At 38.8% G+C, this 25,427-nt stretch overlaps 1 protein-coding gene and 1 long non-coding RNA gene across 4 annotated transcripts in view; one reads left to right on the forward strand and one right to left on the reverse strand.

Moving 5' to 3' along the window:
- Positions 1-25,427, reverse strand: part of LOC306988470 — a 148,961-nt gene that overhangs the window by 71,129 nt on the left and 52,405 nt on the right. The gene's annotated exons all lie outside the window — the stretch shown is intronic.
- lmo1 (LIM domain only 1) overlaps positions 7,620-25,427 on the forward strand; it is a 34,478-nt gene continuing 16,670 nt past the window's right edge. The window contains exons 1-2 of one of the 3 annotated variants that reach the window (XM_079595102.1): positions 7,733-8,357; positions 8,642-8,752. In XM_079595102.1, coding sequence (XP_079451228.1) covers positions 8,336-8,357; positions 8,642-8,752 — 133 coding nt within the window. In that variant the 5' untranslated portion in view covers positions 7,733-8,335. Of the gene's footprint in view, positions 8,358-8,641; positions 8,753-25,427 lie in introns of all 3 variants that reach the window. The other 2 variants (XM_079595104.1, XM_079595103.1) reach the window with 2 other exon arrangements.

Raw genomic sequence — 25,427 nt, forward strand, 5'->3', positions numbered from 1 at the left:
GCTAAACTTGAGTAATCACACTCTCCCCAAGGAATGTCTCGAATGGGGATGGTCAAAAACCTTGAAATTTGAGCCCCTCGCACACGGCCCGGCCCGGAGCATTTGATGAGATTCATTATTGTAAGGGAGCTGAATACAAGTGTCTTCTGATTACAAGATCCTCCATTAAAAGTTCCCACCAGTGTGCATTTCCATGTCACAACGTCAATGGGATTAAAATCTCAATTCAGACCCAGTCAATTCTCCAGTAACAAGATTTCATTAAATGCAGGCAGGGAGGCACATGCATCGAAACAGCTGGCGTATAAATTATAGAAATGTGCTTTCTGCTAACTGAACACACCTTCGGCTTGCAGACGCATTATTATTTAATGTTCGGAGAGTCTGATTTTATGTAAATTGGAGTCATCCTTTTTCTCTCTCTAGGCCCCTTCTCGGTGCCAGGTACTCTGAAACCAGGCACGGGGAAAGATTATGCAAACCAATTAACATATGAAAATAACATATTAATATACTGTCTGTGAACTGTGTCCAATCAGTTCCTTTTCACTGGCGTGTGTACAAAACAATTAAAATTAAATTTATACCGCTTTTTCCTTAACATATTCCGTCTCGCGAATGGAATCACTGAGCAAGCGCTGAGAGAAGTTTTACAGGCCTTGCGCTCTCCCTTAAAGGCACACAGACGTTTCAGGGATATTTACAAGAGCCCAAGCTAATAAATTCTCATCTTTTGTTTGCTCCTAATGGTGTGCACATCTAAAACAAAGCAGTGAAATCCATAGTGGTACCCGTGTGCTAATGAAGGGCGTACATTATGCTGGCCACTAATTACCGCCTTTCCATAAATAAAACAGAAGACAATCAATTAGCCAAGAACGTGCGTCTTTGTTAGTCATGGGCAGCAGGTTCCTCTGGGCAAAAAGAGCTTCTGCAACACGAGGGTCTCTTCAGGGTGCAATTTCGAAATGGCCAGGAAGAGGACAGATAAATCACATTTCGAATGTTGTTCCTAAAAGCTCTTCAGGCAATCCACTTTGACTCACTGGGATTACAAGTAAATTAATACCTATGCAATTTTCCAACCGCCAGCGCCCGAAATATTAATGCAAAGAGCAGAAATGTCTTTCTCCATGGATGAGTGCTAGGCAAAAGAAACCAACATGTTATTATCGTAACCTTTTAGAGCCGCTCCGCTAAAAACCTCCTCTCTTTCTAATTCAGAAATGGTGACTCTCTTATGATGTCCCACATGCTAGCCGACTGATGTATCACACTTGATGCTGACCAGACCGGGGGCAAATCAGTGTGCATTAACCCCCTGGGGTCGGCAATCACGCCGGCGTGATTTGCGCGTTTTTTTTCACATAGCAGCTGAATAAACTTAAAATACTCCGTCATTTGTGGTCATACAGACTTAATAAAAATGAAAAAAGAATCTGTGAGATGTCTACTTTTGTATGTGTCCACTTACAATCAAAACAAAACGTTGTGCTTTTGTAAAATAAAGAAATTAAACAGGGTGTGCTTTCTGCCTCTCCGTCTCGTGAACTTTTTTTTCTTGAGCACGTCTCTAAACATTTAAAAAACTCAGCGAATACTTGTCACACATTTGTGAGCTCTATATATTTATAATCATTTAAGTGTGTAGTTTTAAATTATCTGATTCAAAACGAAAACAAATATTCTCTGTTTAAGTAATTTGTATAAAACCAACAAGATATTCAGTTTCTCTAACCCTTCCTCATTAGTTTTAATGTGACCACACCCACACGCGCAAAACATATAGAGATGCAAATCGTCCATGTGTCGCGCGAACGCCCCCATTACCTCAACAACAAAGCGGCAAACTTTATCAGTCCTCTTCAGTCGTCGAGTTTGGAAGACATGCTGTGAGATTATTGGGTTTACATCTGAAGAAGAAGATCGCGATTTGAAGACGAACGATTTTAAGGTAAGAAATACTCCTGAATTATATTAGTTAGTGTTATTGTTGCATAAACTTCATATTGCCATTGAACTGTTGCTCGATGCTTCAGTGAATGTCCCCTGCACGCGCTGTGAGAGTTTGAAAACGCAGTCGCGCGACGTGCGTTTGAAAAGCAAACCATGATTTTACTCCAATCTCATTTCATAACGTCATATCGATGTAAACATTTGAAGTAACATATGATAATCAATATGTTTTTCTCTAGTGTAGTGTTACTGAAGTGTTCCTTTTTAACTATGCCTGCTATACTGTTCTTATTATTTGATTCAGCCCTGCTGCAAAAAATACTTTCTTAGTTAGTATTTTTGTTTTTGTTTCCAGTCCAAATATCTAAAAATTCTTAAACCAAGAAGTGTTTACTAGAGAAGTAAAATGACATAAGAAATTCTATTTTGTTTTAAGATAAAAAGAAAGTAATTTAAGTAATTTTTGCTTAAAACGAGCAAAATTATCTGCCAATGGGGTAAGCAAAAAATTCTTGGTTTCCATTTGAATTAAGATTTTTTTTTCTTGTTTTCTATTCGAATTCAGATTTTTTTGCTTACCCCATTGGCAGATAATTTTGCTCGTTTTAAGCAAAAATTACTTAAATTACTTTATTTTTTATCTTAAAACAAAATAGAATTTCTTATGTCATTTTACTTCTCTAGTAAATGCTTCTTGATTTAATAATTTTTAGATATTTGGACTGGAAACAAAACAAAAATACTAAGTAAGAAAATCATTTTTTGCAGTGCAGGTATATGCCTACAAGGCACAACAAATATATATATATGTATATATATATATATATATATATATATATATATATATATATATATATATATATATATATATATATATATATGTGTGTGTGTATTTTGTAAATTTAAAAAAAAAAAATCACCAGAAATCTAAAATGTATTCCCACAATCATGCAGCCCATGGTTTCTTCTTGATATCAGCATGCTCACAGCTTTTTTATATATATATATATTTTTTAGGTAGCTACCCGTCCTGCTGACTTCAACATGAGCATGAGGAGGTAAAGTGAAAAATCAAACACCTTGGAAATGACAGGTAGGCTATGCACTATGTTTCAGGAAAGGAAAGGTGTGTGACTGGTTAAGTCTCTGTCTTTAGTTCAGTGTGTTAAATAATGTGCTTTTTGCCATTTGTTGTGTATCTTTGGATGATGTTGTGTTGTAAATAAATTCAAACAATCAAAAAGCCATTTTTTTTTTAAATCTCCTCATTCTTTGTGCAAGGTAATGTAATGATAGTGCCTGAGAGCTCCTAATAGGGCCATTATGGGAGGCTCTTTGTCTCTCTCAGGTGTGAAACACTCAATATTCATGGTGGTTAACGCCTCCTCGCATAAAGCTTTCTTACACAAAACATGTCATACAAATTTTAAATCAATATATTGTCTTATCTGAATGAGTATTCAGGATGATTTTCACATAGTTTTGGAGCAAATATTCTAGGCTACGTGATACAATTTTCAAAAGCCTTGCGACGAAATAATTAGTTTGTCTTTCATGACATTATTTCAGTGACTTTTTTTTTGGTCATTTTCACAAACCACGCATAAATGTTATTATCTCAAAACTACAAACTTTTACATACATGCTGCTGACATATTATTGTAGCAGAGTTTGTGCTGAATGCAGTGTAATAATACTTTAGTCTTGAAAATGTCACAAGTAACAGAAATAAGCACAAATGTTAGAGCATGTCAGAACACCTCCAGGACCCAGAAAACACCTCAGACCCCTGAGGGTTAACAACAAACCTAAAAAGATTGTATCCAAATGATGGGAACATTATGCAGGCTATGGGCCAGGCATCACTGACTACGATAATGCATAATTTGAGCATTAATGTAATTTACATTTTAACACAGACCCCTGAGTAAACTGATTAGTAGATGCTTATCTCCTAATGTGAAGGGGGTTGTTGCGACAGTGACATGTGAGGGGATATATAGGCAGGATTACAGCCAGCCAGGTCTGGGCCTTACCAGAGCACAGGACCGGTGTGTCTGGCACGCTCTAAACACTGTCTTCAAAATCAAATGGCTGTCATTCAAGATTGCCCGGGAAGCAATTTCGTGTAGCGGGATCCATCGTTGCTTTTTAGCTTCAACTACCTTAAAAGAGAAGGTACTGTACCCACAGCAGGAAGCCTTTCCTATAAAACACAGTAATGTAGGTACAGCACTCTCATTGGTCACTCAATGGGAAAATTAATCTGAAAATAAATACATTTTGGAGAGCAATTATTCATCTGGCATTTGAACATTCAATAAAAGCACATTTTCCTCCACCAAATGTCTTTTATCTGCAGCCCAGCAGACTTCTCTTTTTATGGGACAAATTAGCGCTCGGAAAAGATGGCAGAAGCCCTTTAAAAAAAGTGCGACAAAGTTGCAGTCCCATGATGCCACGCTCCCAGTGGTTACATCTGCTCCACTCTTTCATCTCGCTCTATTGTTAGGTGGGAGCTGTCACATTAGGAGGAGAATCGGTGGCTCTTTCCCACCCCCAAGTCCTCCTTTTCCCTATTCCAGTAGTTGGCAGGGTGGCAAACCCCATACAAAGGCGAGTGTACCGGGAGCATGGAGGGGAGCACCGTTAGAGGGAAAACAGTTTGGGAATTAAGGTCATTAATTTTCCACTTTCAAGGGCTGCCACACAGACGGAGATAAAGTCAGCATAAATATTCTGCACAAGTTTCTCCTGTTTTTCTCCTCTCCCCTTTTCTCTCTCTCTCTCCCTCTCTCTCTCTCTCTTCATCGGCAGCCCATTTATCTCCATACTGTCAATTAGAGGCAAAAGCAAAGAACTAATTAGGAACTGTGCAATTTTAATTAGCTGTTTTGATAATTAAACTAATTGGTTCCCTTGTGTTTCTGCAATGTGCGCCGAGCACTTTTTTGATATCTGGGCTGCAGATTTCCCATCCGTTGGTTAATTAGTCACTTTTGCATTAAAAAGGAGCCTTTCTTAATAGCCTTAATTTGCAGTTGAAAAGAGAATCTACCATCAATAATTTGTGTAATTGGTAACCGTTTGATTGTAATTTAGAGGCACGGCCGGACAGCTCTGCATGTCTAATTCTTAATGACTGGGATTAAAGTTGGATTAAATGTTTGGGAAGAGGATTCTTTGCCCCCAAATGACACCTAAGCTATTTTTGACTAGTCCCATTTGGAATGAGTAGGTGGACTGCAAATTGCCGTTTCGTGCAATCAAACATTGAGGAGCATATTCAAGTGGTAAGGCTCTCTAAGGTCACAGGCAGTTTCTTGGTTTATATGTAATACATTGTTGTAACAGGAAGGAGAGCTGAAAAAAGGCTCTGGCTTGTTCACTTAAAAGTGAACATGCATTATGCAACCACTAGGAGGGGCTACATAAACTGTCAGAAGAGTAAACAAACAACTATTGTCCACTGCTTCAACCTGATGTGGTCCTGTGGAACATTACAAATATTGCATTGTAATAGTAAAAAAGTTACTGCATCCATTATACAACACAAAATTAAACCGAACTCACTGCCAGAACGCAGAGGATGTGCCCAGAAAGACAGGAGGAAAAAAAACATCCAGGGAAACAATTTACAATTATAAGATAATTATCTGCAATAAAGCATCATTCTCACACATGAAATAAAAATCGTGAGTGCTGTCCATCAAATGAAAGAAAATGAGGACAACTTTCAACTGGTATTTGAATTCATTTAAGACGATGTAAGCAAGCACCATCTATCATGTGCTTCATTTATCTCATTTATCCAGATATCATCACGACAAGCCTCTCCGAATCTTTCCTCCAAGCAGGACTTTCCATTGAACGCAGTTAGAGAAAAGTACCATGTCTGATATTGGTTTATAATCAGCTTAACCATTATGAAATATAGGAGAGGCTCGTGTTCAACCTCTCCCTGACTCCACCATCCACTGATTGTTTGCCCCAGGATAAATGGGAGCCCAACTCGGCTCTATGCTATCTGATTAGGTAGGGTTAATTACTGTGCTGTGTTTTTGAACTGGCTGTATGTGAGCCCCAGCAGTAAATAGATGGGCCTGCTTAATTCCCAATCAAAAATGAATTTTAATTAACTTAGCAACACAAGGCCCACACTCCAGGATGGTTTCCAGTCACAGCTGACCCCGTATGCACTGTGCCGTAGAACACGGACACACTCTAGGCCTCCGAATAATAAAGAAACAATGGATCGCTCCATCACTGACCATCAGCTCAGAAGGGAAGCATGATACGTGTCACTGCACTCAAAGTAATTCCTAGAGGGCTTCATAAGAAGCCAGAATATCACAACCTGATGTTTTCTAATAATTAACCACTATATAGGCTTACATCTCACTGTCAGTCCAAAAATGACCCTTTAAATGTAGACTATAATTTGTGTTCATATTTAATCAGATGAATCTTTCTCTTTTTGTAAGTGTCTTAACAGCATATAGCTTTTTAAAACACTACAGCAGCACGTAGAGACCGGCCATGTTATTGTTTTCCCATTTGACTGTCAGGAGGCCTTTTGTAGCCCAGCATTCAACAACAAGGGGCCACGCTTTCCTTGTTCCCTCAGTTTCTTGTGATTGGAATAATTGGGTGTCATTTACTTCTGCAAGAGGTCAGCCGACACACATTTGTGGTCAAAAGTCATCCATCTATCACACTGCAGAAATGAGAAGTCAGACATGTCAAGCAAGAGAGGCAGAGAGCAAAGGCTCAAACAATGGATTTTAGGGGCAGGGTAATGTCCCAATCTGCTAAGGTTGCGACAGCCTATAGTTTGAATTAAACTACGAATGAATGTCTGGGGGCATAGTAGATATGAATTACGATTTCATAATTTATGTCTATTCATCACCTTCAGGGAGATCCAGATCTCAAAGACATTAAAAGAGGCACCATTTTTCATCTCTACTTTGATAGGGATGTAAAATAAAAGTAAAGGAAAACTAGTACGCCAGATTACTTGCTAGCAAACAGAGCACTTGTAACCTCTGCATCTCCCCTAATGGATAATCTTGGGTGGATCTTAGCCTTGATTGGTTAAGAGTCTCCGCAGGGCAGGTGAAAACGCCACAAATTGCCCACCATGAAACAGTAACACTTTTATCAGCAAAGTAACAGCTAACAATTATATTACCAGAGCCAAACGCGGTCTCCTATCTCACCGCTAATCAAAACACAGCCCATCTGTTGTGTTGTTGCTCTCAAAATGACTGTTTATCTGAATATGGAAAGTGAGTCGTCTAGCCGATCATACACCTCCAGTGGAAATATTGTAATGACAATAATGAAGAATGTGAACGAATTAGATCATAAGCATAGTTCAAAATGTTTTTAAAAGCTCACACTCTTTTCTCTATTTATAACACACATCACAATCACACAAGAACACACGTACACACACATCCCCATGTGAGCACTTCACACACTCTCTCTCTCACACACACACACACACACACACACACACGCACACACACACACACACACACACACTTTCCCTTAGCTGTGCTTTTGTGTTTTGTCAGAATTAATGAGAAAAGTTCCCTTGCCCTAGGGGTAATTAGTGTCCTTGGAGTTAAATAAGCTAATACTTAGACACCTCTGGCACAAGCAATTATGTTTGTGTATTGAATAATTGATTCAAAGAGGGGGGAAGGGCTGCTAATCAGATCTGAGCATAATGAATTGATTTAATTAACAGGGGAATCCGTGGCTCTCTGGGAAGCGCGCGCATTTATTCAGTAGCAGGAGCGCGCGGAGCGCATAAATTGGGTGAGAAAGGCAGCGCGAGCATGCTGTTAGGAGTTGTCAGCCTCAGAATTGGATTTCTTGAATATAGTTACAGTTTCGGAGCAAATGAGAACTGGGAGGAACACGTTTCTACTCCGAGAGCTTCTTCGCGGCAGCTCAATTTAAACGGGTGTTTAAATTAGATTTGAGTTAGTGTAGTCGTTTCATTTTCGCATGGAATGCACCGTGGCGTCTCACTTTAGTTTTAGACATCGTTAATTGCAAGCGTGGATATTACTGACGCGCTGCGTACGCGAACACAACTGGGGGGGACATCGCTGCATATAATCTCCGAAATACATTAAAGAATAGAACAACAGACACGCATGCTACTCTACATGGCTTTCCGTCTCTGAACAGCGGAAAACCACACAGACGAGCCTGTATAATTAAAGCTTGTGGCAGCAACACGGACGATTATTATTTTGTTGTTGCAAAGCAATTTCTTCTCAGAGACGCGAGCGGCGCGCGCAGAAGTGTGCTGGAGCCGAGAACGGATCGCCTGGAGCCGGACTCCTCGCTCCTCAGGACGATGGTGTTAGACAAGGAAGAGGGTAAGTGCACGGATGATTATTAGTGCATTCATTTGCTCTCTACGACTATGAAGAACGCGGGACAGTAAGGAAATGCAGCATTTAGCGTCCATTTTCTCTCCGAACGGCACTTTCATGCTCCAGTTCGTTTGTCATCAAACGGACACATTCGTTCGTCAGGTTTACATGAGGGAGGAAGCGCGTACGGTAGGCTACTCTAAAAGACGAGTCGGGAGAGACATGCAGAATGCGGTGCACTTCTCTACTGCCCCCGTATATGAAATATGATGTTATCTGTTTAAAAGACGTAGATAGAGCTGAACCAACGTCGCTATTCACCGCAGTATCAGTTAGTGCTCGTGCATTCTGTGAAGTTAAGGAGATGTTTCATTCGCAGCGGCTGCCCTCGCTCACAGGTGAGAGCATTTGAACCTTAACCCTTATTGATAAGTATAATCGATAACTATTTTATCACCAAAATGATATGTGAATTTAGTTTGTAGGCATTTTGTGTTTTTACAGGCACATGAACAACGCACGTCTCTGTGTATACGCTGTACTCTGGTTCCTATGGAAACCGTTTATAAACTTTTCTTTTGGAGCTTGTGGTGCTGTCAAGTTTTTGTCAGTTTTTGGTTAAGCTGAATCCCGTTTTTTGTATTTTGATATGTTTCTGTAAGAGTGTTAAGAGAGGGAAAAAAATCTCTACAAAGCGTCTATGACCTAAAAATGCCTTTCCTGTCATCTTTCATGGAATATTGTCATCACACACACATTTAGTTTTAGCCAGGGGCCCTTTCCCCTCTAAAGTAATGGCTTGCATTTCAGGCCCATATTTATGTTTGAAAATGGATATTTCATATCTCTTTGAGCCAACCATCCTTTCACTAACCCATCTAAAAACCAATAAAGGGATTGCCGTAGAAACATAAATTGGTCTGTCTCGCTCAATCCATGTTGCGCTAATGTACCCAGATTAACTCAACTGTAAATTGTCTCCTTTGGATGTCTGTCTTGCTAAAAGTTCCCCATATGATTCATGATTGAGATTGCTTTTAACAGCTATTGGCTAAGCAATATGGTAAATGTACAAGGTGATGCAAATGGCATTAGTAGGAGAGGATGCACAGGAGCATGTAATGCAGTCAATACTACATTAACTACTGATGCCCAATTACAGAAGCAGGGAGAGTGGCTTTTAGGAGCATTAGGACTTACAGAAAAGCTTAGATCACCTGCTGCTCATTGCCTAAAAGCTTCACCCTTTGCTTGCTGGTGCCGACCAACTGCGCTGGCATTTTGGCAGGGATGGGGAGGCAGCTTGGATCCTCTCTCTCTCTCTCTCTCTCTCTCTCTCTCTCTCTCTCTCTCTCTCTCTCTCTCTCTCTCTCTCTCTCTCTCTCTCTCTCTCTCTCTCTCTCTCTCTCTCTCTCTCTCTCTCTCTCTCTCTCTCTCTCTCTCTCAATATATCTGTTGAGGTTTAGTACCCTCATAGTTCGGTACATCTTGTACTGGATTCAAAGTGAGGGAAGCTAGTGAATAAGATGAATTGTAATAGCCTTGTGAAGAAGAAAAAACCGCATATGCACAACCCTCATGTTAGTTAACATCACCAATACGTCAACATAAGTCAACAGATCTTCAGTACTTATAAACTTACTGGTGCATTGTGATATTTCAGATTTAGAAATGTTCAAACTAAATGTTTTATGATTGCGGTTTTGTAACAATTCTGAAAATTACAGATGCCAGTGTCAGCTCTGTATTTGGTTTCCATAACTGAACTTTCAAAGGGTATCAAGACTCTGTGAAATAACTAAGTTCAGCAATAGAAGAATTATCCTGATACTTTCTCCCTGACATCCTCATTAAAGTAGGATGCAAAGTAGTTTTTACTATACTGCAAGCTTGCTTTAGTTTTCTGACCTAAAATTCACCCTGCACTCTTAGGAAGCTTTATTAGGATGTTTCAAAATGTGTAAATTTGTCTATGTGAAATATTGGGTCATTCACATCTATGCAATGATGTACTAAGCGCAGGAGATTGAAAGTAGAGCGATGTGGGGCTTGTGACGGTGTTTTGCACACTCTCGCTATTGTATTACTATTACACTACCTTCCCAAATCATCAACCCTTTCACATTTCAGCATTGCAGGCTTTGTCATCAGTGGTCCTTGCACAGTATTTGATCCTTGCAAAAAAGCTGTTCTGCTTTCAGGCCACAATACCATACAGTACTTGCTCTTGTACTTTCTTACCATGACTTTGAGGAGGGAGTGGGGAAATGTGTTAAGGTACAGAACAAGCACAACTCCTTTTCATGACTACCTTTAAATAAAAGAAGCTCTCGGTTGACTTTTAATTCTCTCTGGAGAAATACGCTATTCAGCCATTTTCTTTCCCTTCAAGGTATTTAAAACTATCTGGATTGGGAAGAATAATTGGGTCCTCATTGTGGACTTGTTCAGGATTGATCATTCGCATCGCTGGGCTCCCTAGAACCTGGTGAAGAGAAAAGAACACCGTTCTATTCTTCATCCTGATGATAAATTCTTGGTTACCGTTCACAGTTTAATTTACGAGCCACGCGTGCCGACTGACCAATGAAATCTGTTCGTTCCTAATGCATGTATTTGAAATGCAATGTTTCAAATGAATACTACACCCCTGATCGGTCTGCCGCTGTAATAAAACTTGGAGCTTCAGGCACCAGTTTTTATTTAAAATAAAAAAAAGAATTGCTTCATTCTTTACTCGAGTTACCATGGTAATTCTGTCTCGTAGCAATTTTATATTGATTTAGAGAGTGGACAGTAATATTTCTTTTCTGTTATTCTCCTATCTGTGGGTTGATTTCTAATTTCCACTTGGAGATTACTTTTATACATTCCTTAAGTCTTTTCACTTTTTTCATCCTGCAAGGTAATTTTCTCTCTTGTATTTGCTATTTTCTCAGCTTATTGGCTTGTTCTTACTCTAAATTAAACTTGCCAATTTCAAATATTGAAATTACATCAATGTTTCTCTCGCCCTGGGTCTCTCGCAATATTGCGCCTGGATTCGGGGCCTAATGCTTGTGTTCCTGCCACTTATATTGCTTCAGCCTGAAGAAATTCCTACTTTATAAACATTTCCTCCTGATGCAATTACAGTTCAATATATCTGCAACTGATGTGTCCTCAACATAGAGATCCCTCATCGCTGTGTGGTCTCGAATTGGCATGCTCTTTTTGTTTTTTTGATGATGGTTTTGAATGCATGATGGTTTGATACATTTTGATGTTGAAATGTTAAACATTACAAGGTGATGCATCCTTTTCAATGGTACAAAACTGGATAGCTGGATGAACAATTGTACCATAATTGCATGCAGGGTAGTCTCTTAAATCCTGGGGACACATGACCAAATTTTATGGGCAGGTCACCCTCATTGTAACATCCGGGACAACATTCCAATCCTTTTGACGAGAATTAAACTGAGCAAAAGAAACCGAATCCAGATCGTATTTGATCGACTAAACGAGCAGTTCACCAAACTCATTTCTGTCTCTGTCCCAAGGCACTTGATCACTATCAAACTTGTGCTTTCTCACATCAGTGACTACAGATGTATATCATTTCCCATCATTTCAACACAGCTCAAAGGGGACCTGAATAAAGACGAAGGTTCTAGAGAGAGTGAGAGTTAAAGTTACGATGCATCTGTCTATGATGCAAATGATTCATCGGAACCGATTACTAACTCGATCACTTTCCGTTGCTACGTGCAAACGCTTTTATTAAAATGTACACCCCATCCCGTTTACATTTCTAAACACTCCGTCAAACATCAAGGGAGCTGGCTAAGGCTCACATTGCATCCATACGGTCTTTCACGGCAGCGTGTTTCTATGAGTCTTGCTTCTACAATATTTTCCTGTGTAAAGATGTAGTTATTGGCAAGTTTTTAAATAATTTCAATAAACATGGGATTTTTTAAAAGCTCCAAGGACGTACAGTCCATCACTGAAGGATTGGGAACACAGAAAACCTTTTATAACATCCTCAGACATGCTGCCAGCGAGATGAATCGTCATTTTTAGGCTACCTTTTAAAATGTCTCGGAGCAACCTTATCTTTCACCTTGAGTCCTGAGACGAATGCAGACAGGTGCAGTGTTCAGTAAAAAAAAAAAAAAAAAAAAAAGAACAAGAGCAAGAGATGTGTAGAAAACAATATCTAAGTGTTGTGTATATAGTATGATGTTTACTTTAATCAGGCCCGTCCAAAAATAGTCATCTTAAAAATAGAAAAACACTATATAATGTTACACTTTTGCTACAATGTCTGTACAGATGTTTGCCTTTTTTCATTTAAAATTTGTTTCTGCTCTGGAATCCTCAACAATAGTAGCTTCTCCCAGTGGACATGCTCCAAGTAATAGTACATATGCTCTGCTGAAAAAGGGATATACAGCTACATATTGATGATTTTACAGTAGGTGGTTTTTAATTTACTTTCCTTTGGTCTTTAGACCACATGTTATTCCCTCGTGTCACCTTGTCGCAGCACCTCTCGCTAGCACGTCTCGCTGCAAGGGTGAGTTGCTTCGTCTATTGCATTTGTGTGCGATCACTTTCTCTTTCCCCTCACAACACACACACACACACACACACACACACACACACACACTCCGCTTCTCTTGCAGCAGGTCGTCACACTTGGCTCCATTTCATCAGTCCCTCTTCCATTCCTGTATTTATTTATTTGTTTATTTTCCCCCCTCCTCCCTTCATCTCTCATCTTTTGCGCCGGTTGTCCTGTGAAGCTCTAGGAATGTTACTTTACTGCGACCTATAGCACAAGGCAAAGAACGACGCAGTGACCTACAGCTCAACACATGCACGCAATTTTCACGACCAAGTTCTGCTGCTGCACTTTTGAGTGTTACTTTTTGCCATGACCTTCTTGTTTTAAAAGGTTCAGCCTTTCAAAAAAAAAAAGTACAGGTGGCCATGCTAATGAAATAAATGACTAGCATACTTTGCTTAAGGTCTCATCCTCCCTGCCAGCTCTTTCCATCCGCCAGAGACACTTTTATAAACTCCTCATTAACCTTATCACATTCTGTAACTTGATAAAAGCTTTCCTAATGATACCTACACTGATATCCACATTTGGCTCTAATGAAGTTAGAAAGTGCAGCTTGAGGTATCATAGCCGTTCATTAGTGTTGCCATATATAGGGTTGTAACGGTATACCGGTATGGCGGTTTATCACGATATTTACATGTACGATTATCATATCGTGAATATTTGCTTATTACCGGTTTTGGAAAAAAAATTAAACCAGATCTCACATGCGCGCAACTTCTTTCCACTTGACTGCTTAGACTCCACATGTGCAGCGGAGACCATGTCTGAGACAGCGGCTGGATATTCTAATCTCTATCCCCGCTGACAAAAAAATTAAAATCTGCAGTGTGGGAGTACTTTGGGTATCCGAAAAACGAACGCGGGGTTTTCCTTGAAGATGGATATCCAGTTGTGTCCAGAAATGTTGACGAAGAATGGCTGTTAAAGGAGGGAATGTGTCGAACATGTTCTCCAATATTCACGAACACCATCCCTCCCTGCAGATAAAGTTCCATTTATAACTTAAGGCCGTATTATTTCCGTGTTGCTGAGGGAATTTACAAAATAACGCAGATGTCACGTAAAATGCGCGATTTGATAGATGGATGAATACATCTAAAATATAGCTGTGCAATAAATCAAATCAAATCACATACACGCAAACTCTACACACACGAGACACGCGGAACTCACTCATATGAGACGCGCGCGCGCACGCACAAACTCTCGCCGCGCATACTTATGCGATGCGAGCACACACACAAACTCTCCGCGCACATATTCATATGAGACGCGACCACACACACATAATACCTTAAAGATGTGGAAAAGTCAATCAAAAGTGTGGGTACATTTCTCCAGGCTCGATGCCAACAGCGCGCGATGCAGTATTTGCGGTAATATAATTGCTGCAAAGACCGGTACCACGACAAACATGATAAAGACCTTGACAGTGCACGGAGTAAACATAAGAGCAGAAAGTTGCTCCGTCTTAGACTGGTAAATGAAGAGATACCTTGTTGATCACTCTGCAGTGTTTATATTGCAATAAACAATTACCTACTGAATGTACACTGCCGTTCAAAAATGTGTTGGTTAGTCAGAATTTTTTTTTCAGTAAGGATGCATTAAAGTTATCAAAGGTGACATTAAAACATGTGTAATGTTACAAAATATTTTTGTTTTTTAAATAAATGCTTTTCTTTTGAATTTTTTATTCATCAAAGAATCATGAAAAAATGTATCATAGTTTCCAAAATATTAAGCAGCAAACTGTTTTCATATTTCTGAAGGGTCATTTTTCTGATGTCAGCTTTGACATCACAGGAATAAATTACATTTTGAAATATATTCAAATAAGATTTTAAATTGTAATACTATTTCACAAAATTACTTAAGTTTCACTGTATTTTTTATTTTAAAAATTCAGCTTTGGTGAGCATGAGCTCTTTATAAAAAATGTTTGCTCCTTTGTACTTTTTTTGTTCCTTTGTGCACTAGCTAAGGAGCATGAGTCCAACTGAAAAAATAAAACCAACGTTTTTCTGAGGTAATGTGTTATGTAATTTGTTAAAATGGATTTCATAAAATTGGTATCGAAAAAAGTATCGTTAGGAACCAGTATCGAAATTGGCACCGGATCGAAAGATTTTGAACAATACCGCGCCCTAGTATATATATACACTAGATGTCGTATTGGCTTATGATGGTTTAATACCGTATACCGAGAAACCGTGATATTTTCTGAGACGATTATCATACCGTGAAAATCTCATACCGTTACAACCCTAGCCATATATATATATATGCATGTATGCGAGTGTAAAAAAAGAAGAAAGAAATCACACCATGATATTGCACACCTTGCCTTGCTGTCCTTATTCTGTAAATATCAACCAACTCACATATGATAAAACAAGGGAAGATGCCAGACATGAATTGTGAAAGGTATTTAGTCACAGAAAGGGAAAGCATTGTGAATGTTTATGAGGGTGTGCTACGCCGTTATGAATGATTAATGTAGAAATAGAATCTTGTGGCATAATTGTAACGGGGTCTGTTTATGCATGAGAGTTTCCATCTTGTTATACATTGATCTTCCATTATGCCTATTAGTTGGAAGGCCTTTTTTAATCCCTCCTGAAATGTTCCCTAGATACATATTCACAAGAGTGTGTTTACCGGAGAACTGCATGCACACACTGATAACCGTTGTGGTGTTGTGTTTTGTAAGTAGAGGTATATGTAGGTATGTGTGCACACCTGTATGGGTACATGTTTACCGTGTGCATTGGCGTGCATGTATACGCGTGTGTGTGTGTGTGTGTGTGTGCAATTTGTTTCCATGTGCAGAATGTATTTACCATGTATTGTTTACAACATGTTTGAATGCATAGACACCAGCATATCTCAGAGTGCCGTTGAAGTTCTAGTCCTCATAGATGATGTGCATCTGTGTTTTGCAATGGTGCTATTGAAGATCACTGAATAGCGGAGAGCAGCGTGTATCAGTAATGATACACTGGTCAATATATGATTCAATTTGTCATTCTTGGAGTAAGGAAGATGGTCAAACTATTGCTTTAAAGTTTTTTGGAGATTGTAGCCTCTTGACTCACCTTTACAGTCTCAAACAACTCAAGCAACCACACATTATTATGTAGATATGATAGCCTAGATGTTATCTGGGACTGGAATCTGAAGGAATCTATTATACTGTATTATGTACATACAGTATAATACAATAATCGTGTCAATAATGTATATTTCTTTTTGAAAGAAGTCTTGTGCTCTTTAAAGCTGCATTTATGATAGTAATATAAAAATAAAATAAAATTAAATGCCAATTATTGGAATGACAGAGCTGATTTTTTTTAATGAACTATTACTCCAGTCTTCGACGTTAAATGATCTTTCAGAAATAATTTTAGTATGCTGATTTGGTGGCCAATATATATTGTTTATCAATGTTTAAAATAGTTGTGCTCCTTAATATTTTTGTGGAAACTGATTTTTTTTTTCCAGGATTATTCTAAGGAAAAAAAAAACATTTTTGAAGTATTTAATAATACATATGTATGAAAGTCTTTATTGTAATTTTTGATAATTTTAATGTGCACATCCTTTCTTAACGCATGTAAAAAAAAAAAAAAAAAAAAACTTTCTGAACCCAAACATTGTAATCTAGCCAATACATGTCAATTTAATATTTTTATAACTTAATTCTTTTCACTTGATATTTATTGCCCTGTCAAAGTTTTTTGCTGTTAAAGGAGAAACCAAACCATTTGTTATCATAATACCTTTATACCTTTTTTTGATGTTGAAATCTAGGGATTCACTTCATCAGTATTTGTAATGCTGCCTGGGTCACTGTTATAAATATAGGAAACATGTATGCCAGAGGGTTTTTCTTTTCTATTGGGACAACATAATGAAAACTCCCCCCAGCTCAATAAACTTTCCATATATATGCCACAAACCGATAATAACAAACCTCATGTAAAGTACTTAAGAAAATAGTTGGGAGAGAGAAATCCAATATAGGCTGTGTAAACACATTCCATCCAAATATTACATGGATATTAAAATCTATTCCTTTTTTTAATAAAAAAAAAGCCACAACATATAAGGGAGGACGCTGTTAGAGAAAGCACTGGAGGGAGGCTGGCAAATGGAAACACAGTCCACTTAATGAGATACTAACTTCCACAACTCATTGGCCGACCTTCGATAAATCACATCTTGAATACCTAATTAAAGGCAGTGATTGCCGGTTAGTTTGTATTGTTCCTTAAAGGGGAAGGACACAGTATTGGTGAGCTTGATTTAATCGATGCTCAGCGTGAGGGTTCTGATCCATTAGAGTGGCAGCTGTGGTCCAAAGCGCTTGGCCACTCTGCTCGGCTTTAATTGAAATTGGAAACTGAGCACAGGCTGAATAATGCTGTCCAGCCCCCTTTCTGCCGGCCGCTGATTTTACCCTTTCTTGACACTTAAACGTGGCGGTCTCTCGTGCATGGCTGGAGATTATAATGGAGTGGCCATTCGATTTAACTCTTGAATTCTCCAGCAACGTCAATAACCTTGTATGGTGTGGCCATTCAATCATTGTGCTCTCAATCCTGCTATGGAGAAGGTTAGAATACATGACACCCATTTATTCGTCATCTAAACATTTCTTCTAAATGAAAACATAACGGTATTAAACATAAATAACAATAAAATTATTTAGCTAATTAACCTTATTCGCATCTAGAGACAGAGAGATTGACATTCTGGCCGGTAACAGAAAGCTAATTATTTTCATGTTATGGCCAATAATCAATAAATACCTGATATTACACATTTAAAACAAGACCATTGAAATACACAAAACTAAATCGTTTGTATGCTACAAGTAAATGTATGCATCATAATATTACGATACAGTATGAAAGATGGATACATATTTCTTAATTTAATTGATCCAAAAAATAGTTTTTTACAATGCACGTCAAGTCACATTTATTTATTTAGTGCTTTTTACAATACAGATTGTTTCAAAGCAGCTTTACGGAGATAACAGGAAAATGCAAAAAAGTTTGTTTCCAGAAGAAAATAGCGTCACAGTCCAGCTTAAGTAAGTTCAGTGATGTTTCATTTTTGTTTTAAAAAAGTTATTAATTTAGTTAATTTATATATATGGTCATCGTCCAGCTCAGTTAAGTTATAGTACAATCGTGTCAATGCAGGCAGATCAAATTATTGTTGAATATTAGGCCTAAAATCTGATTATTAAAATAAAATATTAAAAATAAAAATCCATTTACACACAGCTGACATGCACTCTTAGGGCCCTATTTTAACGATCTGGAACGCAAGTAACTTTGTGGGCGGATCTCGGATCTCTTTGTGGCCGCTGTTGCTATTATACCGGCGGGATAAATTACTCTTGTGCCGACGCAAATCTAAAATGGGTTGGTCTGAAGTAGCTACATTACTCAGGTGTGGTTTAGGCGTAACATGCAATAAACCAATCGGAGCATCATCTCACATTTAAGAGCAGGCGCCCTTGTTCCATGGCGGATTGCTATTATAACGGCGGATTTGCCAGGCGCACGCAACTTGCATGATGGTAAAGGTGATTTCGCAGTCCTCAGAATTTTGTTTCCTCGTTCTTGACGGACAACCCACTTTGTCTGATGTCCTTATATACCGGTGTCTTGCCACTATTGATCAAACAGGTTTGATCCGTCATTACTACAATTAGCCTGAATAATTTGGGTACATGTGTAAGCTATATTTATACCCATTTTTTCACATCTTTATGGACACCACAATGATTTCCCTCGTGTGGTAATATTTTTTCCTTTAATTATGTATGGTTTGCAAAAATATGAACTGCTGGGTCTGTGTAGATGAGAGAAGCAAAGTGTATGTGTGTTATGAACACGCTACATTATGGCCAAGCATGCGCCCTTAAAATAGCATCTAAATAACGCGCCACTGACTTTAGACTAGGTTTCTCCTGGTCTGTGGCGGAATTGTTTTCTCAAACAGCAAAATAGCACCAGGGAACGTTTGCGCCGGAACACGCCTCTTTTCGCTGACCCGCGGAGGTCATTCTTCAGCCAAAACTTGACTTAAGTATGGCCGTTACCGGAAGCCAGTGATTACAGTTTACAAAGTTATAAATATGGATTTTTCTTACAAAAATGCATCACATAGCTTCACTTCAGAAGGCCTTTATTATACTATAATTTTCATTTTTGGGTGAAATTACTCTTTAAAGGGTTCTATGCCATAAACTATCACTATTCAATCCTCTACATTGCAAGTAAATCAATCGCACATGCGACTAAATCTTCACTCTGGAGACTAAATAATGTCTATCATTAGCCATTGGCTATTCAATTATTTGTATTTACTCGCCATTGTGTGTGTGCTAGAGATAAGTTTAAGTTTATATTTTCACTCGCTGAACACTGACTGAGCGCTTGAGAGAGTTCTAAAGAGTTGGAGAGCTCTCCATCAATTAAGCGATCTGCAATATTTCTATTCAGCTCAATGGATGGGCGCAGCGTACCTGTATTGGACGTACCGTAAACTCTAGTGTGAAGGCGGCAGGACCTGCGGTCGCTTTGCTGAGGGCGCTGTGTTTCACACACACATACACACACACACACACACACACACTCAAACACACACAGAGAGAGCGAGAATCTTACATACCACGCAGAATCGACGCGCTATATAGCATGAAAACGATATTCTTTTTTGTATTTAGTTGTAGTTAATTTTGAATTGTTTAGCTTTTAAGAGCAAGAAGAAGATATGTCGGTTTCTCCGGTAGTGGGCAGAAACTTTCAAATCTCCTTGGCTGGCGCTAATCCCTGTTTTGATTTCGAGGGAAGTTCGAGGGAAAGCAGACAACGTGAACCCAGCATCTCATCATTGTGTTTTTATATTGCTATTAGTAGTATAATTAGTATTACTAAAAGAATTGATTACAGTAATAGATAATAAATTATTATTAAAAGAAGACATTTAGTAGTATTATCTTTTAATAATAATTTATATTATCCATCACATCTATTTTTTTTACAGTAACTGAATGACCAACAATATCTTAAGCACCTCCACCAGTCCTAAGTTCAGTTTAAATGACAAATATGCATACATGGTTACCAAGTTTTAGTTCTAATTACTGAAGTTTTATCATTAAATAGTGCTTGATTAACATGATAATGCTTGATTGACTGATGTTAAGAGTGTACATTCAGATATTTAAAAAGATAAACTGATTGATTTTATATATATATTAGTATATCAGTCTGGCAAGTAAACAACATTTTTTTGCTATCCAATGGCGATTCTATTGCCAAGGTGTACGTAGAGAGTTTTCTATTTTTAACATGGATCTTAAAATATGTGGAAATTCAATATCGGACTATAAATATTCAATTTTGTGCAATACGAATACTAGAAATTTAAAATATTGCGAGTAACTATCACGATTGCATCGATAAATGATGATACCTAACAAAGTTTACCTACGTAAAAAATTCAAAAGGTTGTAAACACTGCAATTGTGTACTTCAAGAATAAAAAAACGAGTATCTGAACATTTGTTATTTAAGAACGAGAATGAGACATGAAGCTCTGAAGTTCACATTCTCCAATGACTAGGAAACTGTAGCAACTACAACTTGTCAAATGACCGCTAAAATACTTAACGTAATGTTAACGACAGTGTTCACCTGATTAAGCCTGGACCGTAAAGGCTGGTCCCCAATGTAATTTGCGTGCCCAAAAGGCCTGCAAATGAAATGTAACTGTTGCAATCCAAACCCTGCTTCATTATTTACCCCATAAGGAGATGGGCATCGAGAGTGTTCAAGTGACACAGAGGCCCCACACACCAAACAAATACCCCCTGTGGTGGATTTGCATTATTCAGCTCTAAACGGGGCCCAAATGGAGTTGTGCTGCATGCCGTTTCTTCCATTTTCAACCTTGCAGCATGGTTCTGAATGGCACACCTGTCTCCTGGCATATCTTTTGAAACGCTAAATGTGTAGTAATTGCTGGGAGAGGGGAATTTCATACATCACTCCCCTAACCTTCGGAGTGATACAAACTTTAGAAGGCCTTCATTTATGCCTAACCAAATGCATTTTTAATGTTGGCTAAAAAGTGTTGGGGCATCATTGTGCGACAGATGGCGGAAAGAGGCTCTGACAGTGCTAATGGTTACATTCTTGCCAGGAGTCATGAAGTAGTAGATAAGATTGTCCTATTTTTTTTCTCAAAGACTGAAAAGATCTAGAGGGAGAATAGATGGATTTACTCCTTTATTCAGATGCAAATGTAATCTGTGGGAATAGAGGGTAAAAATGAATTGAGTTCATATATATATATATATATATTTATATGTATATATGAAGAGTCATTCATCAGCTGGGGATATTGACAGTTTATGCCTTCTGGTGGAGTAAATTGGTAGGCTGCAGTCTCCGTCTAAATGAAGACCCAAAACAAACGCGCACTCCAGGCCTACTGTAGAGAACAACTTCCAGACGGGTGACGCTTGATTGTCTAAATGTGAGGTCACACACCTCCCTATTCTTTCTCTATTGAGCGACTGATTGTTCCTCGGAAACTCTTTTAACCCCTGAGTCGGGTGTGTTCTCCCTCTCCTTTTGCACAAGCTTTTCTGATTCTGTCGACAGCTCACCTTCCAGAGCTGTTTTCTCACCATGCTGGCGAGCAAGCACCAAAGTGTTGGAACAACTTGCCTCTTGCAAAAACACTGCCAGTTTTCACACGTCTCCAAAATAAGCAGTAATGAATTTAATTAGATAGCTGTTGCATATCTCCCTGATACATTTCTTTTAATTAACCCCATGTGAATAAATTAAAATTAATAGGAGAAAGAAAAGTGTAAAGCAAAAAATAAATAACGAACACACACTTAGAGAGAGTTAATGAAGTTATCCGTTAATTGGAATCGCATCTGTTAGCCAAAGCTTTAGCAGGGCACCAAGAGCAAACAATGTGTTTAGTAAGCTTCTCAATCTCCTCACCCTAGAGAAAAAGAGAGCGAGAGAGAGAGAGAGAGAGAAAAGGCCTTGGATCCTAGAGGTGACTGCAAGTGTAAGAAATGCATCTCTGACATGATGGAAATGACCACCAGGGCTTGGAGGTATCCCGGAGACTCCCCACGCTGCTGTGCTTGAAACCGGGCCAGTGGTATTGCAGGCCTAATGCGGCTGCCTCATTTGGGCCGGATCAGAAGTAATTATACTCAGGGAAAGTGCCTGCCGACCGCAGGGGTCAGGACACTTGTAACATGTGAAAAGAGCAATTATTCCCGGAGACAAAACCCTCCCTTATCCCGGGCAGTGCCAGGGTCACTGCGAGGGAGCAGCACTGCTCCGTTTCACTGGGGCTTATTAGCAGCAGCCGGCTGCTAAAGTTTGCAAAAGTGCATTATATTAATGAACGGCCCTCGTTCCAACCATACTGGTCATGCCAGCGCTGATCTCTCACTTTTTTTCTTCTTCCTTCATCTTTGTCAAATTTACTCCCTGTCTACACTTTTCTGGTGTGTTCATTATATCCGAATCATAGCAAGCAAATATATGCCTGATTTGCATTCACAATGGCTTTACCTTCATTTGCCCACAAGCTACAGCGGAGTATATTCTTTTCTCCAATTATGTGCTGCATCATGTCCACCAAACACATGAATCAATACGTTCCAGATCATTCTGCACTGGGCTTCTCAACTAGTATCAATCTCTTATTCATTTGTCTGTGTTTTACCTGGCATATTCTACCTGACATGATTACCAGATGTGTTTTGTCTTGGCAGTAAAGGAGAATGAGTGTCTACAGGCTCAATTACAGTAATGATATGGACTGATTGAAAGGAACTGATTCACGCAGACAATGGCAGGACATCTGCCTTAGTTCCCCATTAACCTCCTTGGTGGCTGTCTGGCAAATTCTAGATAGATGGATGGATAGATTGTTTTATTTAATACCATGTCAGCATCTAAGGCTATTTTCATGGCAAGAATTCAATTACAAAAATACAAATATCATATAAATGCAAATTATAGACCAGATTACCATGGCTGCAGTGTTTACAGAGCTTACAAGCGGACAGAACCAGCTCCTATGCACAACTGGAGCTAATACAAAGCTTTGGTTTACGATAAAGTTCAACGGAGGTGATAGTAGTTTTTATATAGTCTTTGTATTTTATATAGATTTTTGTTTTAGATTCTGTCTCTCACAGTTGAAGAGTACCTATGATACAAATTACAGACGTCTACATGCTTTGTAAGTGGGAAAACCTGCAAATCGGCAGTGTATCAAATACTTGTTCTCCCCACTGTATGAAAAAATATGCTTTTGCCTATGAAAGTAAATAGGGTCAAAAAGAACATTGGACCCCATTGACTTTTATAGTATTGACAAAAAACAAGACTTTTAATAGCTTCGGTGTTCCACTGGAGAAAAAAATTATTCTGGTTTGGAACAACATGAAGGAGAGTAAATGATGGCAGAATTTATTTTATTTTGCTTTCTCTTGCATTATTTTCTAATGCTGTAATAATGAGCATGTTGTATGTAAATGTGTGTTGAAGAAACATGTCTGATCAGGTGAACTCAAAATCTCCCACCTACTAGATTTAAAAAAAGAAAAATGTAGTTTTGCCCATCCCTACTGGGTGCCTTTTAATTCCCAAAATATCAACACCATCCATTTAATAAGGTAATGTCTAATTCAGGACTGCATCTGCCCACTCTCAGGTAAGCTGCAAGTGCTTATCAAGTCCACAGAGATCATCTTCATCACATGCCTTGGAGACATGCAGTTAATATCATCACAGACCTCTCCCATCCCTGTCACAACCAAGACTCCCTTCTGGCAAATGGTTCAGCTCAATCAAAGACTACAACCTCCCATGGCTTGATCAGCTTTCATTTGTCACACTGTGGCCTTCTGGTCCAATCTGTCTCAACCACCATACACTCCCCTCCAACACATTCTACTGCCTCTTTTCAGAGAGTTTATAATCTTACATCGCTTTTGGAATCAGACCTGTATTTAAAGAATTTGTATTTTTTCACAAACTCTTTGTACTGTATGCAAACCGTTCAGACACTTTTCATTCACTGCTGGTGTTTAATATTTTGGAGAACCCTTCTGCTCCATGCATGCATTACTCCATGTCATACATGAAAAATCATGCCAACAGCTTTGCAACAGATGACTGCCTGTAATCCCTCATACATCTGTAGTTCAGCACTTTGTCCCTCTAAATTGGTCCCTTTCTCAAATGTTTTGAGGTCATGGGCATGGTTTATGCCGTTAAGGTTCGTTTAAGGGCATTGTGGGATCCATATGCATATGCAGACCCTCATACAGCACAAAGCCATGTTCATACTTTAGTAAGATGGGCTTTGTCTATACATGCATATTATATTGGTGTGTCTGAATTTGATGCGACAATGGACATCTCCCCCAAAAAATTAAAGTAATTAATTGTGGCGAGCAGGACGATGCTGAGGGCCGTGAGAGAGTGGCGCGAGGCCGGTGCCGTGATTTACTGATACGCGACGCACTGGTCTCGTCCTGCTCCCCACATTCATTATTTACAAATGTCGTTCCAAACCTGTATGAATTTCTTTTTCCATGGAACGGCAAAAAAAAAAATTCATAAGACTAGGCTGGTCTTATTTCATGCAGTTATAATGAATGAGGATGGAAATTTTTTAACTTAAAAATAGAATGTTTCATAAAAGTAGTCTGAGCTCTATATATTTGTCACACAATAGCTTTAGAATGGCAATACAGATGGCAAAAGCACGGCCCAATCAGTCACTCTCTTCCTGATGTCACTGATCTCAAGCCTATTACCCTGGCTGTCCCCTTCACCTGCCCCCATGGGGGCCCAGCTAATGTCCAGCTAATTGATCAAATCTATTAACAGTGACCCGGCCTGCATACAGTAAACTTTGCATCATCACTGGCTTCCACTGTGTCCTCATTAGAAGCCACGATAAAGGAAAAAGACTCAGACTACAAAGACAAACAAATCCTTTTCTCTTAAACCCCCCGAAAAATATGATAATTGTGATGTAATGCTTTAAAACGATTCCTTGACTTTTTTCCCCTCTTGCTCTAAACCTTAAATACATCAAAAGGGTACCACATTGATTTGATTTCTTTTGATATCCACAAAAATGGAACTTGAAATGAAGGCCTACATAGAAACCGGATCCTATCTTTATAATGGAAAGTACATGGTCTGACAGTTTCAAATGCAAAAATGCATCCGTACATATTCGAACGAGATAAGGTCTTTAAAGGGTGTATGGGCGGAAGAGAGGCAGATGACAGGGTGCACACCAATTACTAATAGCGAACGATTTTCTTCCCTACCTTTTATTTGTTTGGGAGAAATGTTTGACAAGGC

This window comes from Phoxinus phoxinus (assembly GCF_949152265.1).
Source record: "Phoxinus phoxinus genome assembly, chromosome: 2".
Classification (NCBI taxonomy): Eukaryota; Metazoa; Chordata; class Actinopteri; order Cypriniformes; family Leuciscidae; genus Phoxinus; species Phoxinus phoxinus.